Here is a 13,093-nt window from a genome sequence, read left to right on the forward strand (position 1 = left end):
AACCAATTAAAATCCCTCATTGCTGCTACACCAGTCATAGCTGCTGTGTTACTTCATATACCTACACATCGAATTCCCACTTAAGTAATACTGTTTCTGAATATTGTAAGTAATGTATTCCAGCTTCATATGGTTGAAATCAAATAGGAGTGAGATCCCAGCAAGTTTGATTTTGGTTCAGTATTATGGTGTACTTTTTTTTAATTGCTCATTATTCATGCCACGCTTTACAGAGAATGACTTCTAAGGGAAGTTGCATAATCTGGCACACGCATGTATTGGCATCTTACTAGTGTTTTGAAGTTAATTACACTGTTCGAGGGAACCAGTTGAAGCCTGTGCATCAATTCACGCAGATGCAGTGTTGTCATTAATACAGTGCATCCATAGGATGCATTCTGTATACAGACACTTTAGATCTGAAAGTACTTTTTATCATGAAATTTATTATAGTAATAATTCTATGATATAAATATCAGGTGTGATTCAAAACAGTTTAGGCAGAAAGGAAATAATAGAAGTCATTTTTTGACCTGTTCAAAGCATGGCCAAATTTGAGGTAAGGTCAGGACATTTTGATTCTTCGTCTGGTTAAGTTTTTAGTATCTCTGAGACAAACATTCTACAGGTGCCCTGAGCAATCCTTTCCAATGTTTCAACACCTTAGCTGTCAATAAATTTTAATAATATCTACTCCTCCTTGCAGCTTTTGAAAATTGCCCCTTGCCCATTTCCTATGCATCCCTCAGAAGAGTCTGACCCTCTATCCTCCCATTAGGAAGTCAGTAGTATCACTAGAGGTTGTTTTGCAGTAGTACATATCACACGTACTCCAGCAAAGCACATAATCAGTGGAAAAGTACAATCTGCATATGTATAAACCCTAGGTTAATTGCATGACACTGGCATTCACAAATTAACAGCTTTATGCAGAAGACAAGCAGATTTTGACACCAGCCCTATATGGTTTGTAACCACTGGAACAAACAAAAATAAAATACCCTTTACCTGTTTCTGTGTCTCTTGCCAGATAAAAGCTCCGTTGCTGACTTTGGGCCACAGGATATTCAGTGTGTTTCACAGATGGGTCCAGTTTTACTCAAAAGGCTGGAAAATGCTCTATTAGATACGCTGCAACCTCTGGGAAAAATAAGAAGAGCTGCCTGCGTTTGCTCTGCACAAGCCACACAGCTACAAGCTCTGCTAACAAAGTTAAAAGAGGAACCTGAAGGAAATTATCTGGTTTTATACATAGTTTCAGACCGGATATATCACGCTGTAACTATTTGGCTACTGACACAGAATAAGATGACCTGGCAACACAGAATGGAAATCTGGTAGCCTGTTGATCGTGGAAAGGAAATCCTGAACACAGTTGAAAGAAGAAGAGAGGTAAAAAAATGCAGGTCATGTAAAAGCATAGCAAAAGGAAAAACACAGAATTAGCATTGTTGGAATAGTCAAGCAAATGACCTTGCCAAGGTTGTGGTGGTCCCAGTAGACTTAACATTTGAAGACGCACCCAGTTTGAAAACAAATAAAATCCTCCAAAGCAAGGTATCAAAGACCTAGCCACATTGTAACATGGAAATGGGGAAAGGGAGGTGCCATTCCTGTACAACCTGAATATCACCCCTAAGAGAAAAAGAACTTAAAACATTAGAGAATTAATGAACCACAGGCTAAGTTAAAAATAGACTCCACTAAACCACATGTAGTCCCACCTTAATCCCACCTACTACATAAAGTGGAATTAAGCGTTGTTTGCTAATACTAGATCAACTGACAAAATGCGTTGAAGTAGTTCCAGTAAAGAAAGTCTACCACAGTGCAGGCATCTAATGTTGGATTTCCAGATGATTGATATGAAGCAAGGAATATATTTTGCAGGGAAAAATCAACAAGGAATTATGTGGAGGCCTGAAAAGAAAAGAAAGGTTCCATATTGCTGGGAACTCCCAGTTCAAGGTAAATTGAGCGACCCAACGAAAATAGAATTAGGCAAAATGGTAAAAAGTTACAGAAAGGTTTGGTATATCCCATCATCTTGCTATTTGAATGACCTGTGAGCCACAGCGGCTTCTCACTAGTTCATGTGATTTAGATCTATGCCTGGCAGAAAAAAGACTGCCTCATGCTTTAACTGAAGAATGGACCCTGCCTAAACACTAGAAAGAGATCAGTGCTATGACACAACTCAAATAGGAAGGAATGCTCAGTGAGTGGGTAAACAAACAAGACCAAACCACTGCTTTGCAGAATTGCAAGGAGGATGGAAAGTAATGTTCTTTATTTCCCACGCAAGTATATAATCTAAACTGTAAATGGGATGGACTAGCTCCAATATTTATACAAAGCCTGACCTTACACATATCATGTAAAACTCCAGAATGGAAAAATGCCTAAAGTAGTCCCAGTTTTAATGTTAATTATGGGAAGGTAAATAAGTTAACAAAAAGTAAGAATGTTATCTTATAGTGGTTGCTATTAAAATTCAACAGTAAGGCATACTGGAAGTCTCATTAGAGTCAGCAGCAGCAGAAAGGTTATTTAAAAGCAGCATTAACTAATTGTAAGGCTTTGTCTGAATGAGGTTTGCATGGTTTTATTTTTATAAAAAATTGTATATTAATAATCACATTAGGTTCAAAATTGTGAATATTTATTGTATTACAAGGGAGGAGCAAGCTCCCTGCTTTTTGTTCGTAACAGGCCCTACCTCTAGTGGCCATGGAAAGCTCTTCTCTACCAAAGACCACAAAAACAATGGATACATGTCTCCACCACCTTAAAACTATGCGAGACAAACATGAAGGCTAAAGAACAGCATCTAGGTTCTTGTGATTTTAACCACTGTCTCTGGCTTTAATGAAATGTGTTATAGGGGCTTGTAGCAACATCCAAATTTAACTAGGATATTTTATTTATATTTACTCAGCTAAAATTCAAAATAGCCTACAACCATTGTGATGGAACCTGAACAACCTCACCAACGGAAATATGAGCGGAAAACATCAGAGACGGTTAAACCAAGTATGAAAGACAGAAGAGAACTAGAAACTGAAACAAAACAAAACAAAAAAACCAACAACAACAAAAAAAGAAAAGGTCAAAAGTTTAGTTCACAGAGCTTTACTGCTGTTGTTACTTAACTTTTTAAACCAAAGATTCCAGCTGAGAGACAATTCACAGTTTTGGGACTACAAGACACTGCTCACTGGCAGCAAATTGATGGAATGCCTATTACTGTGAACAAAGCATTGACTTTGACTTTTCCAATGCAGAACAGATAAACACCTCTTATTAAAGAGACATTTATAGCATTGGCCCAGAAATAGATTCCATGTGATTGAGTACAACATAGCAAGAGGGTTTATGGAAACCATTTTAGAGGGAGCAGAAGTTGCAACTGGAATTTTGGACACAATTGATGTAGAAAAGTTGACTAGTAAGTTTTCAAAACTGAAGCATATTATGCAACATTCAAAACCCATGAAGTAAATACACCTTTGAATGTTATTTACCTAAGATTTCACAATGTCATATGGGAATTTGAATGTGGGTAGAAGTAGCAAACCTATTAGTATTCTAAAAATAAAAGTACTGGAACTGGAAAGTGATATTAAAATTGTTAAAAATACTAATAGCATAGGAGATTTTATGAGCAATAAGCACCAATAGACCTCAGAAGAACCGGACTCTTCCCTCTATCCTCCCATTAGGAATTTGAAAACAGATTTTCCCTTAGGCTATTTTCTTACAGAGGCATTAAAAATGCAAGAGTTACCACAGTAAATTTCCTGATAAATTTATAGAGTTTTCCTCAGACAGCTAATGATGTTCAGGCTGGGGTTTTTTTTGTTTGCTTAATTCTTTTGAAGCCTTCTGGAGCTTTTTTTTACAGTTCCTACTTTTATAAGACAGTAGTGGAAGATAAACTATATTTGATAGAAAGCAATGCTGTTTGAGAGTTTTCATTTACTTAAGGACTAAACCTACCAATATTGAGCCTAAAGCCTGATCCAACTGAGAAGTCTGTTCTCATTTGTATTTCTCTGAAGCATAAAAATAAAAAGTTTTACTTTTTGGAAACAAAGCAGAGGAGAAGAACAGAGAAGAAAAGCTGTCCTGTTTGTTTGTTGTTGTTTGTTTTGTAAAATATTGGTAATTATCCAACATATTTATCAGAAGTTCAAGACCTTGCTACTGAAATTGCCCATTTGCAGAGTAATCGAAAGACGACTCAAGCTGCATGAATCTCTTAATAGAAGACACAGAGACAATGGGCCTTAACAAAGGCTCTGAGAAGCAGAAAGAAACCTGAAGGCAGGTTCTTGAGAGTCAACCAATAATACATTCAACATTTTCCTTTGATTGTCTAAAAGAATGAGTAAAGAACAATGGCTTGTTTCAATTTTTTTTCTAGCAAAGTCATTTCATCAAAAAAAAATTATTAGTCTTGCTTTCAGATTAGAAAGTATATGCCCCTTCATGTTTACCTGTGGCCCCACTTTTTATGCTGTTTCTGGAGAGGCGAGGAAGAGAGACAGGAAACAGAATTATGAACTACCTCATAACTGGAATTATAATTTGTCTGAGAAAAAATGCACCCAAGCAAAGATGAAGATTTATCTTAGGGAAAGCAGAACAGTTTGCTTACCATTTGATATAGAAGTTAATGAAGATAAACATTACCTGAAAATTACTCAGCTACATGCTGAGCGGAGTGAGGAAACAGCATATCAAATAATACAAGATGATCATGGAAGTTTTGGTAAGTGGTAACAACACTTGAAACACTCTATGAAATATCTTCTGTTTAAAAAATAACATACAGTTGTATGTAACTACATATAAAAACATGGTCATCTATTTGGAAAACTACTTTTTACAGTTCCTACTTAAACACAATTCTTCTTCAGGTAATGTAACTGGCAGTCAGTAACCAGACACACTCATCTGCTTGATAGCATCTCTAGGAAAAAGCTTCATATCAACAAGTAATATTCATTGAGGAAACTATAGTACAGTAGGGATTGGCATGTCAGTAAGTAGAAATGTTTGTATTTAATGAATAGGAATGGATAGCTTAGAATTTCACAGCCAGATTTAGCAATATCATATGCATAACTCAGTAGACTAAAGAATTGTGCTACTATTTACATGCTTGTTGCACACAAAGTTATTTTCTTAAGCAGAAAAGGAACTTCTTACCAGAGAGGAAGGAAAACAAATTAATCCATACAGCTTCACATCTGAACTATCCAGACAAATACACTTATTCACACCCCATGAAACACAAGTTTTCTTCAGAAGTGTTGAATCAACATGCTTTCCAGTGGCTTGAACTTCATTTCATTCATTCTTGACACCAAGGCAAAGCCCTTCATCCCGAGCTCTTCTAAGCATGCTCAAAAATCAGGCCTTTTCTTTAGAGCAAGGACAAATGACTGTACTTTTGTTGCAGAGATTTCATCCACCTTTTCCCACAAGCATCATCTCTGAATGTTACATATGCCTCCAAACGTTATGTATGCAGCCCCTAATGCTTCGGAGTAGCTTTAACTCTAAGCCAAGCACCACCACAGGCTACAACCAGGTCACATCCTAGATGGCAACTGCTAAGAGAGAGAAGCGATACCAAAAGAAGCCCACAAGTTCACAGATGCTTAGAGGGTTACAGGACTTGCTCGAGGGTCCTGAACCGCAGAGACACGTACTAACTGATGGGACACGAGGGCGAATGAGGAGAAAGGAGCACTTGGCAAAAAGGGGAGCGCAGAAAATGTCCAGCAGACTCCTTCCTCCACACCCGGCGGAGCGCTCTCCGTTCCCCCAACGGGAAGGGGAAAGGCAAGAGGAACCCCTCCCGCCGCCTCAGGTACCGAGATCCGCCCGTCTCGCGGCCGCTTACCGTTAGCTGCGCGCGTCCCTTTGAAGTGCCGGCCCTTGGCGGCGCCGGCGCCGCGCCCCTCCCGCGCGCTGATTGGCTGGCGGCGCCGGCGCTCTGCAGCGCTGCGATTCGCGGCGCTGTGGCTGCCCGGCTGCCGGCACCGGCGGGGGGGCCCGGGCCGCCCCCGCCGCGGGCACCTCGGCGCTGCCTCGCCTGCCCTGCCCTGCCGCCCGCCCTGCCGCCCGCCGCGGGGCGCTGCTCCCGCAAGGACCAGGCGGGGGGAGGAGGAGCGGGGAGCGCACGGGGGCCTCCCCCTTCGCGTGCGGCGGCGGGTGCAGCATCCTCGAGCCCGGGAGGCCGAGAACAAAGGCTCCGCGCCAGCCCTGGCGGCTCCACCTGCGCCCAGCGGAGATGGCGTCCCTGGGCTTAGGGGGGCTTAACGTCTCCGCCCGCAGGAAGAGCGTCCCCTCTCGCAACGCTGCGGTGGAAAGGCGGAACTTGATCACGGTCTGCAGGTGAGCCCCCGGGCCCTGCCCTGCCCGAGGGGACCGTGCCTCTCCTTCTCTCACCGCTCTGGCCGTGGGCAGCCCTGCCCGAGGGGACCGACCGCGCTGCCACCGCCGCCCCACGCAGGTGACTCGTGGCGGCCGCTCGGGGCCGGGAGCGCGGGCGGCATCCCTGCCGCAGCTGCGGCCGCCCTGCTAGGGGTGGGGGCCGGGGGTGCCGGCCCCGGGGACACGGAGTGGCGGGAGGGGGCAGCGCCCTCCGTCCTGACTCAGCTCCTTCGGCAGCGTTTGCCCGAGAGGTGCAAGGGCACATCCTGGCAGCGCCACCGGTGCGTCGAGTCGTTGAGTTGTTTTTGAGCGGGGAGAGGTTTGTTTTCGGCCCTCTGATTGTGTTCCCGTGCACAAGGCGTGTGGCGGAGCCAGGCAGGGCAGCCTAAACTCTCTGCAGTATTGAACTGAGGTTTTCATCAGATATGCAAACGGAAGGGTGTAGCGTCGATTTCTCTTAAATTGACGCGGTATGGTCGCTTTTAAAAATTAGACTTTATATATACTGGACGTGAAATGAAACCGGAGACTGTTCTTCCAGCCTGCTGTGGAATCGCTACCCGTGTGCTCTTGGTAACGCGCTGGTGCCGCAAGAGCAGCCCCGAGGAGGCTGGGTTCCGGGGATATTTTTATCTCCAAAATCTAGATCAGGAGATCCGCAGTATAGGCTAGATCCAGTGTATACACTTTTTTTTTTTTTTTTTTTTGGGTAGTATCTTAGTGCTGAGCTTATACAAGCTTAAAAATACTTCCTATGGCTTTCTGTGCAAGTGGTTCCATTGCTGTCGTTGTTGAATTCATGCAGCATTTCCAAGTGTGCAGTACTGACCCATTACATCATGGCAAACTTTTAAATACATGAACATGCTGGCAGCAATGACTCCATTTGTTCGGTTGTTTCAGTTGCTAAATTCTTAAGTTAGAGAACTAATTTGAATATTACCTAGAGAGAGTCTTCAACAGATTCATATAAGCTATGATGTTATTTTAATTCTCAGAAAGTTTAATAATGTACCAGGAAAACTATTAGATAACTTTGTACCCTCACTATTTAATGCTGCAGCAGTATTTTTAAAAACAGTTTAGGACCCCATATTCTTCCTTTGCTTTTATTGTACATTGTTAGAGGGTTCAACAAAGTGTAACTGTATCATCTGGCTACCAAAAGGAATTTGCCTCAGTATTCCTTCAAGTCCTAGTGTCTGGGTTTCAGAGCAGCATGGATGCTCTTCTGTCTTTTCCCAGGCTTTTATGCTCACTTCTACTCTTGCCTGTGAAAAAGATGGGTAACCATAACATTGAAAAATGTTTTTATCAAACTTGCTGAAGCAAATCAAATAGAAGAAGCAGAAGTTTTCAGTTTTTCTGTTGTAACAGATACAAATATTGCTAGTCTGCAGGCTTGGGGAAACACCAGTTTTATCAATTAATGGCATAATTGCACAGGATATAAACAGTTCTTGTTAAAAGCGTATACTGTATTCTGTAGAGCTTGCTATTTTTTCCTGTCTCCTCATTTGAGAGGAGCTCTTCTGTACTCTGTACTGTTACATTTTCTTTTTTGTTTTGTTTATTTCATGTACTTGTCCTGCAGTTGTTGTATCATATTAAAAATATGCCTAGAAATCTGAGTGAAGGCAATCAAACACATATGAAACAAAGAGCTACTGCAGAAACTACTTGAAATTGGCATATTTTAATTATTTTCAGTAGAACAACTTTGTTTTGCTATATCTGCACAAAACCTTTGTTTGTGAATGCATCTTAAAATTTGGAAAGGATGATGAGGATAAAGGATTTACATTATTATAATGTGCAAATATTTGTTTATATTTTCTTTCTACTGCCAGTGTAAATGTTTAAAATATTTCTGTGCTTTGCAGCAGTTATTCTACATTTTCTATTCCTGTAAAGTGTTATTTGTTAGGAATAGCCAAATAGTATCAAAACCAGTAAGATACTAGTCCTTTCCAATCAAATCCTAAGAGAATTTAAAATATTTCTGGTAAAATTAACTCAAATAAATTGATTTGATTAAATGTAAATGAAATGGCTGCTACCTAGTGAAGGTGAGAGATCACAAGGAAGATATTCTTCTGAATTAATATCTGTTAACAGTCTCTGATAAATTAATGAACTATTTTTGTCAGAGCTTCAATTTAACAGATTTTTAATTAATAGTTGAACTAGGATTTGGGTTTTTAGTCTTTTCTTACAGTGATGATATCCAGCTCCTCATGCAGATGTGGGTAGTTTCTTCTGTTTACAACTTTGGAAGGAACGGTTTGTTTCCAGTAAAAAGATGAGTGGCACTGTAGCCATGGGAAGTAACATAGTTACTAAAGTTTCATAAACCAATTGTATGTGAAAATACATGGTTATGTTTGTGTAACTGCACAGCCATGATTTTAATTGCAATAATTTTTAGGATTTTTTTGTTTGAATAAGTAAGACATTCCAAGCTCTGTCTCTCTCCCTACCTTTTTCCCCTGAAGCTTGGCGTCTTCCGCTTTCGAACAAGTGGTACCGGGATACTGAGGATGTTCTAGGTTGTCCACCTTGTTTTAATCTAGTCTTCCCTAAGATTCATAGATTGAAGATACAGAACCACCAAAAAGAGTAGAGACAGGCCTTGGAAGTGAGGCTCATAGCTTAAATACAGAATGTTCACACAGAATTAAACAACTGTCAGGAAATATATCAGAGCTGTTCAAATAACATTGACCCTTAGCTGAAGTGTCTGGTTCCATGCCCAAGCTGTGTTCTCCAGCGTAAGGGGTATTGGTTTCTAATCTTGGGGATTGTTCTATATTAATAGACTACATTCTTTAAAATGGCATTTTAATGACATTTCCCAAATTGCAAGCTAAATAAATTTGACAGAATCCTTCCATTCATTTGAAATCTGAGAGAAGGGGAATCTGATAATGAAAAGTGACATTCCCATAGCAGTCAAATTTTCTGCTTATTTACTTCTTGATTAGAGACTTGTTGCCATTTTGGAAATAAGCCTGAGGTATATTCACAAAAGGTTTGGCTTTGGCGTGGAGTTATTCAAGAAGTTTTGGAAACCTTCTTGTGCATCTTGCAAAACAGTAGCAGAATGTACTTCAGAAGATTGCTATGAATCTTTCTTATTAGAGAATGTTTCTCCCTTACATAATTCAGAAAGTCTTTTTAAGGCTGGAGAATGCTACTGTTTCTATATCTTTTCTTGGTTCAAACAAGACTAGATTCATGACAGAGAAGAATATGTCAGAGCCTGAAAACATCAGAGTTCAAAAAGGTTGTTTAGAAACACTGTTATTGGAATCTCTGCAATGAGAGTTACTGTATGAAGAAAAACAAACAAAGCCAAAACCAACCAAATAAAAGTCACACACACACACAAACAAAGCCAGCCCTATTGTTGCAGTGACACAATGGGAAATGATTGGATAAAAGACTATATTGGGGTTTTTTTGTTTTGTTTTGTTGTTTTGGTTTTATTTTGGTTTTGTTTTCAGTTTTTTTATTTTTTTATTTTTTTTAAGAGTCTTGAAGCAACAGGTATTGGATCTATATTACTCCTCTGCTTCTATAGTCCACCAAAAAGCTCATCTTAGAAAATTTTACGTTTGTTTTGAAGCTACTTTACTTTCTCATGCCCTTTTGTTACAATTTCTCTGTTAACCTCAGAAAGGTATCTGGACTGTTGCTCTGGAGTGCAGTGCTGCCATAGCAGCCCAGTGGAGAAATGAAATTGGGAACAACAAACAGAAACAAGAAAGCTGCTCTGACTCTACCCACTTGGACACTTTTGTTCATAACTCTTGTGTACTTTAGACTTAACCTTTTCTTTCTGACTTTCAGTCCCCAAGTGGTTCCACATATCTGCACAAGAATATGGGGTTTCTTTTCTGGGGGGCTGTATACTGGAAACAACATTTTGCTTACTCAATGCTGACTTACAGTGTAACTTTTTTCAATGGCATCACTTCTACATACCTTAAATCCATTTTCCAATCTGTGTGGTAGGCATGGTGAAGTGTGAATATCTAACATGCAAAATGTGTTTGTGACTTCTAAGTTGCATTTAGAGATATGTTTGTTTGCCTCTATGTAGTACTGGAGAAAAAAAAAAAAAAAAAGAAAAAAATCAACGTGGAAGTATTTGTATTTGCCTAAGAATTTTTTTAACTTTCAAAAAAAAAAAAAAAAAAAAGCAAAAACAAAAAAACAACCATTCTGGTCAAATTTTGCCTGGTAGCACTGTTATCTTTCTGGTAGAAATAAAGTGCACCTACACTCCCTGTCAATTCTCCTTAAAGCCATAGCTTTTAAATTTGACATAGCTATAAAGGTTGTTTAGGTTTTTGGTGACAGTCTAGAGAGAGGGAAATTAATATTTCTATGAAGAGTAGGGTGGCAGTAATATGAGTACTTAAAAAGATCACCATTAATGATAGTGAGCTGTTAGACCTTAAGGATTTTTAAATTGTTTTCTCTTTAAAAAACAGTTTTTATTTTCTTCAATTGAATTGCAGAATGCTTTAAAATTGAAACAAACAAACAAACAAAACCCAAAAAAAAGTCCAACTTATCTGTGATTTTTTAGAAGTGTATGTGAATTGCTCTCAAGTGTTTGGTTTGTTTTTTTTTTCTTGAATATGTCTCTATTTCTGAATAAGTATCCCATACAATGTTAACCGGTGAACTTTGAAGTAGGACACTGAATAGAGGAAAAGTGGGCATAGCTACATATTATACTCTGTTTTGTTTTGCAGTTTATCAATGATCCTGTCACGATTGTTTCTCTGATTGCTTCTCCTATGTATAGTCCAGTACGTTACACTGCTAACTCACTGTCTCTCTTGTCTCTGTATCCATGAGTGAGTGATATGCTGCACCTTCTCTTTTTCAGACCTGCACCATGTAGGAGGAGTCTTCTTGTTAGAGTTAATACTGACTTAGTCATGGCACTGCTATATGCATTTGTTTTTCAAAATTAAGAATTTTTTTTTAATAGATAATTTCACAGCTCTGATATGTGTTTGAGGGAACAGTCATTACTGCCATTAGTCAACACCAATGATACTGACTAGGTAGGAATTGACTGGTGGGCATGCATGTCTCTCACTCAAAATTGGTTAAAAATGTGGAGGAGTTCAAAACTGAGTCATAACTTGGCACTGCAGAAGCAGCTTCCTCCCCCACCCTTCTCACTCCTAATTCCTGTTCTGCCAAAAACACAATAGAAGCCTGTAGGGTGGCAAGTCTTTATTCAGAAGTTTACTTAGTATAACATAATTGAGTTGAAACTCTTAAAATGTATGTATTTCAGCTCAGTTTGAGCATAGTTAGCTCCATTTAGTAAATGAGTATCAGGAGGCTGTGTTTACTGACTCCTCTAAGGATGCAGTTAAATTACTTTTACAGAGCAGAGAGTTTGAAAATAGTACTGCTGATTTAAGGAGTCTCACCCTGCCCATGCCTATATAGTATGCTGCTTCTGCAACTGTGCTGTAGAACTGTCTGTGTTGATATGCTGTGAAGCATATTTATTAAAAATGTATTCATATTGAAGAGTCACTTCACCCCTCCTCTCAAATGCTGGAAATCTAGATCCAGTTCATAGTGAGCCCACTGAAGGAGCAGAGTGCTCAGGTGTGGGATCTGGGATAAGCAGACAGCAAGAACTTCCTAAGCTGGTACTGTTGAAGTTTGGGTGTTATGAAAACTATTGCCTCAGGCTCTAGTATGGCTCCATTAATACAAATAAGGACTTCGGAGAAAAAAAAAAAAAAAGCCTGAAAATAAATGTTTCTTTCAGTGTTGTGGACATATGAAACTTACCTTGAGACTGAAAACTGAAGAACAAAGAACAAAAAGGAAAATAAGAACGGATTATGATTAAAATGGCACAGGCAAGAGAAAAACAAATTTGTCTTGTGTTCTTGAGGTCTAAAATGTCTTCTGAATAGGAATGGAATTGTGTCAGTGCAGGTGTAACTAAGCACAGCTAACTTGCTTGACTAGTTACATCTTGTCTGCTTTTTACAGTGGCTTAATTCAGCCTTTCCAATTTCAAATGTTAGATCATTTGAACTGATAGATTTTCTGGCGTAATAATGAAATAATATGGTGCTGAATAGGGATTATCGTTATTCGCAGGGAAATCAGCCTGTCCAAGTTAATGCATGGGGTTTACAGTGCAGAAAATATCATTGTTTTATAATATGTATGGATTATTTTTGCACTAGGATGAAACTACTGTGTTCTCCCAATAGGATAAAGTTTGTTTCTGATTCTTGGGCATGGATTTTGAGAATAAAAGCAGCATTGATGAAATATCAAGCAAAAATCATGAAGTTTAGGATTACAAAGAGAAATTGATGTGGGATGCTTTTGAGTGCTTGTTTTTCTACAGCTTTATTAGAATAGTTTAGAGAAGATGAAAATAATTATAAAATAATCAACTCACTTCTGCATAGAAAGTGTGGGGATTTTTGTTTTCTTTTTATTTTAAAGCTTTATGTGTAAGAACAACAATGATGATTGTAATTCCAGGCTAATTTTTTATGTGGTATGTGTTTGTGTTGCTCTGACTGAATTTGAAATCATCAAGGTGGTTTTCTGATTCTTTGCTCTTTTGGTTTATACAAAC

The 13,093-nt window shown here is 39.2% G+C and overlaps 2 protein-coding genes across 13 annotated transcripts in view; one reads left to right on the plus strand and one right to left on the minus strand.

The window, feature by feature from the left end:
- Positions 1 to 6,024, minus strand: part of LOC102094962 (ATP-dependent translocase ABCB1) — a 70,774-nt gene extending 64,750 nt beyond the window's left edge. For 3 of the 11 annotated variants that reach the window (XM_065050931.1, XM_065050923.1, XM_065050922.1), the window contains exon 1: positions 1,009 to 1,793. The gene's annotated coding sequence lies outside the window, so the exon portion shown is untranslated. Of the gene's footprint in view, positions 1 to 1,008; positions 1,799 to 5,914 lie in introns of those variants that run through there. The other 8 variants (XM_065050930.1, XM_065050924.1, XM_065050939.1 and 5 more) reach the window with 5 other exon arrangements.
- Positions 6,025 to 6,075: 51 nt separating this feature from the next.
- RUNDC3B (RUN domain containing 3B) overlaps positions 6,076 to 13,093 on the plus strand; it is a 53,596-nt gene continuing 46,578 nt past the window's right edge. The window contains exon 1 of one of the 2 annotated variants that reach the window (XM_065050965.1): positions 6,076 to 6,408. In XM_065050965.1, the coding sequence (XP_064907037.1) occupies positions 6,305 to 6,408 (104 nt within the window). In that variant the 5' untranslated portion in view covers positions 6,076 to 6,304. Of the gene's footprint in view, positions 6,527 to 13,093 lie in introns of both variants that reach the window. The other variant, XM_065050966.1, reaches the window with a different exon arrangement.

The sequence above is a fragment of the Columba livia genome, chromosome 2, assembly GCF_036013475.1.
Source record: "Columba livia isolate bColLiv1 breed racing homer chromosome 2, bColLiv1.pat.W.v2, whole genome shotgun sequence".
Classification (NCBI taxonomy): domain Eukaryota; kingdom Metazoa; phylum Chordata; class Aves; order Columbiformes; family Columbidae; genus Columba; species Columba livia.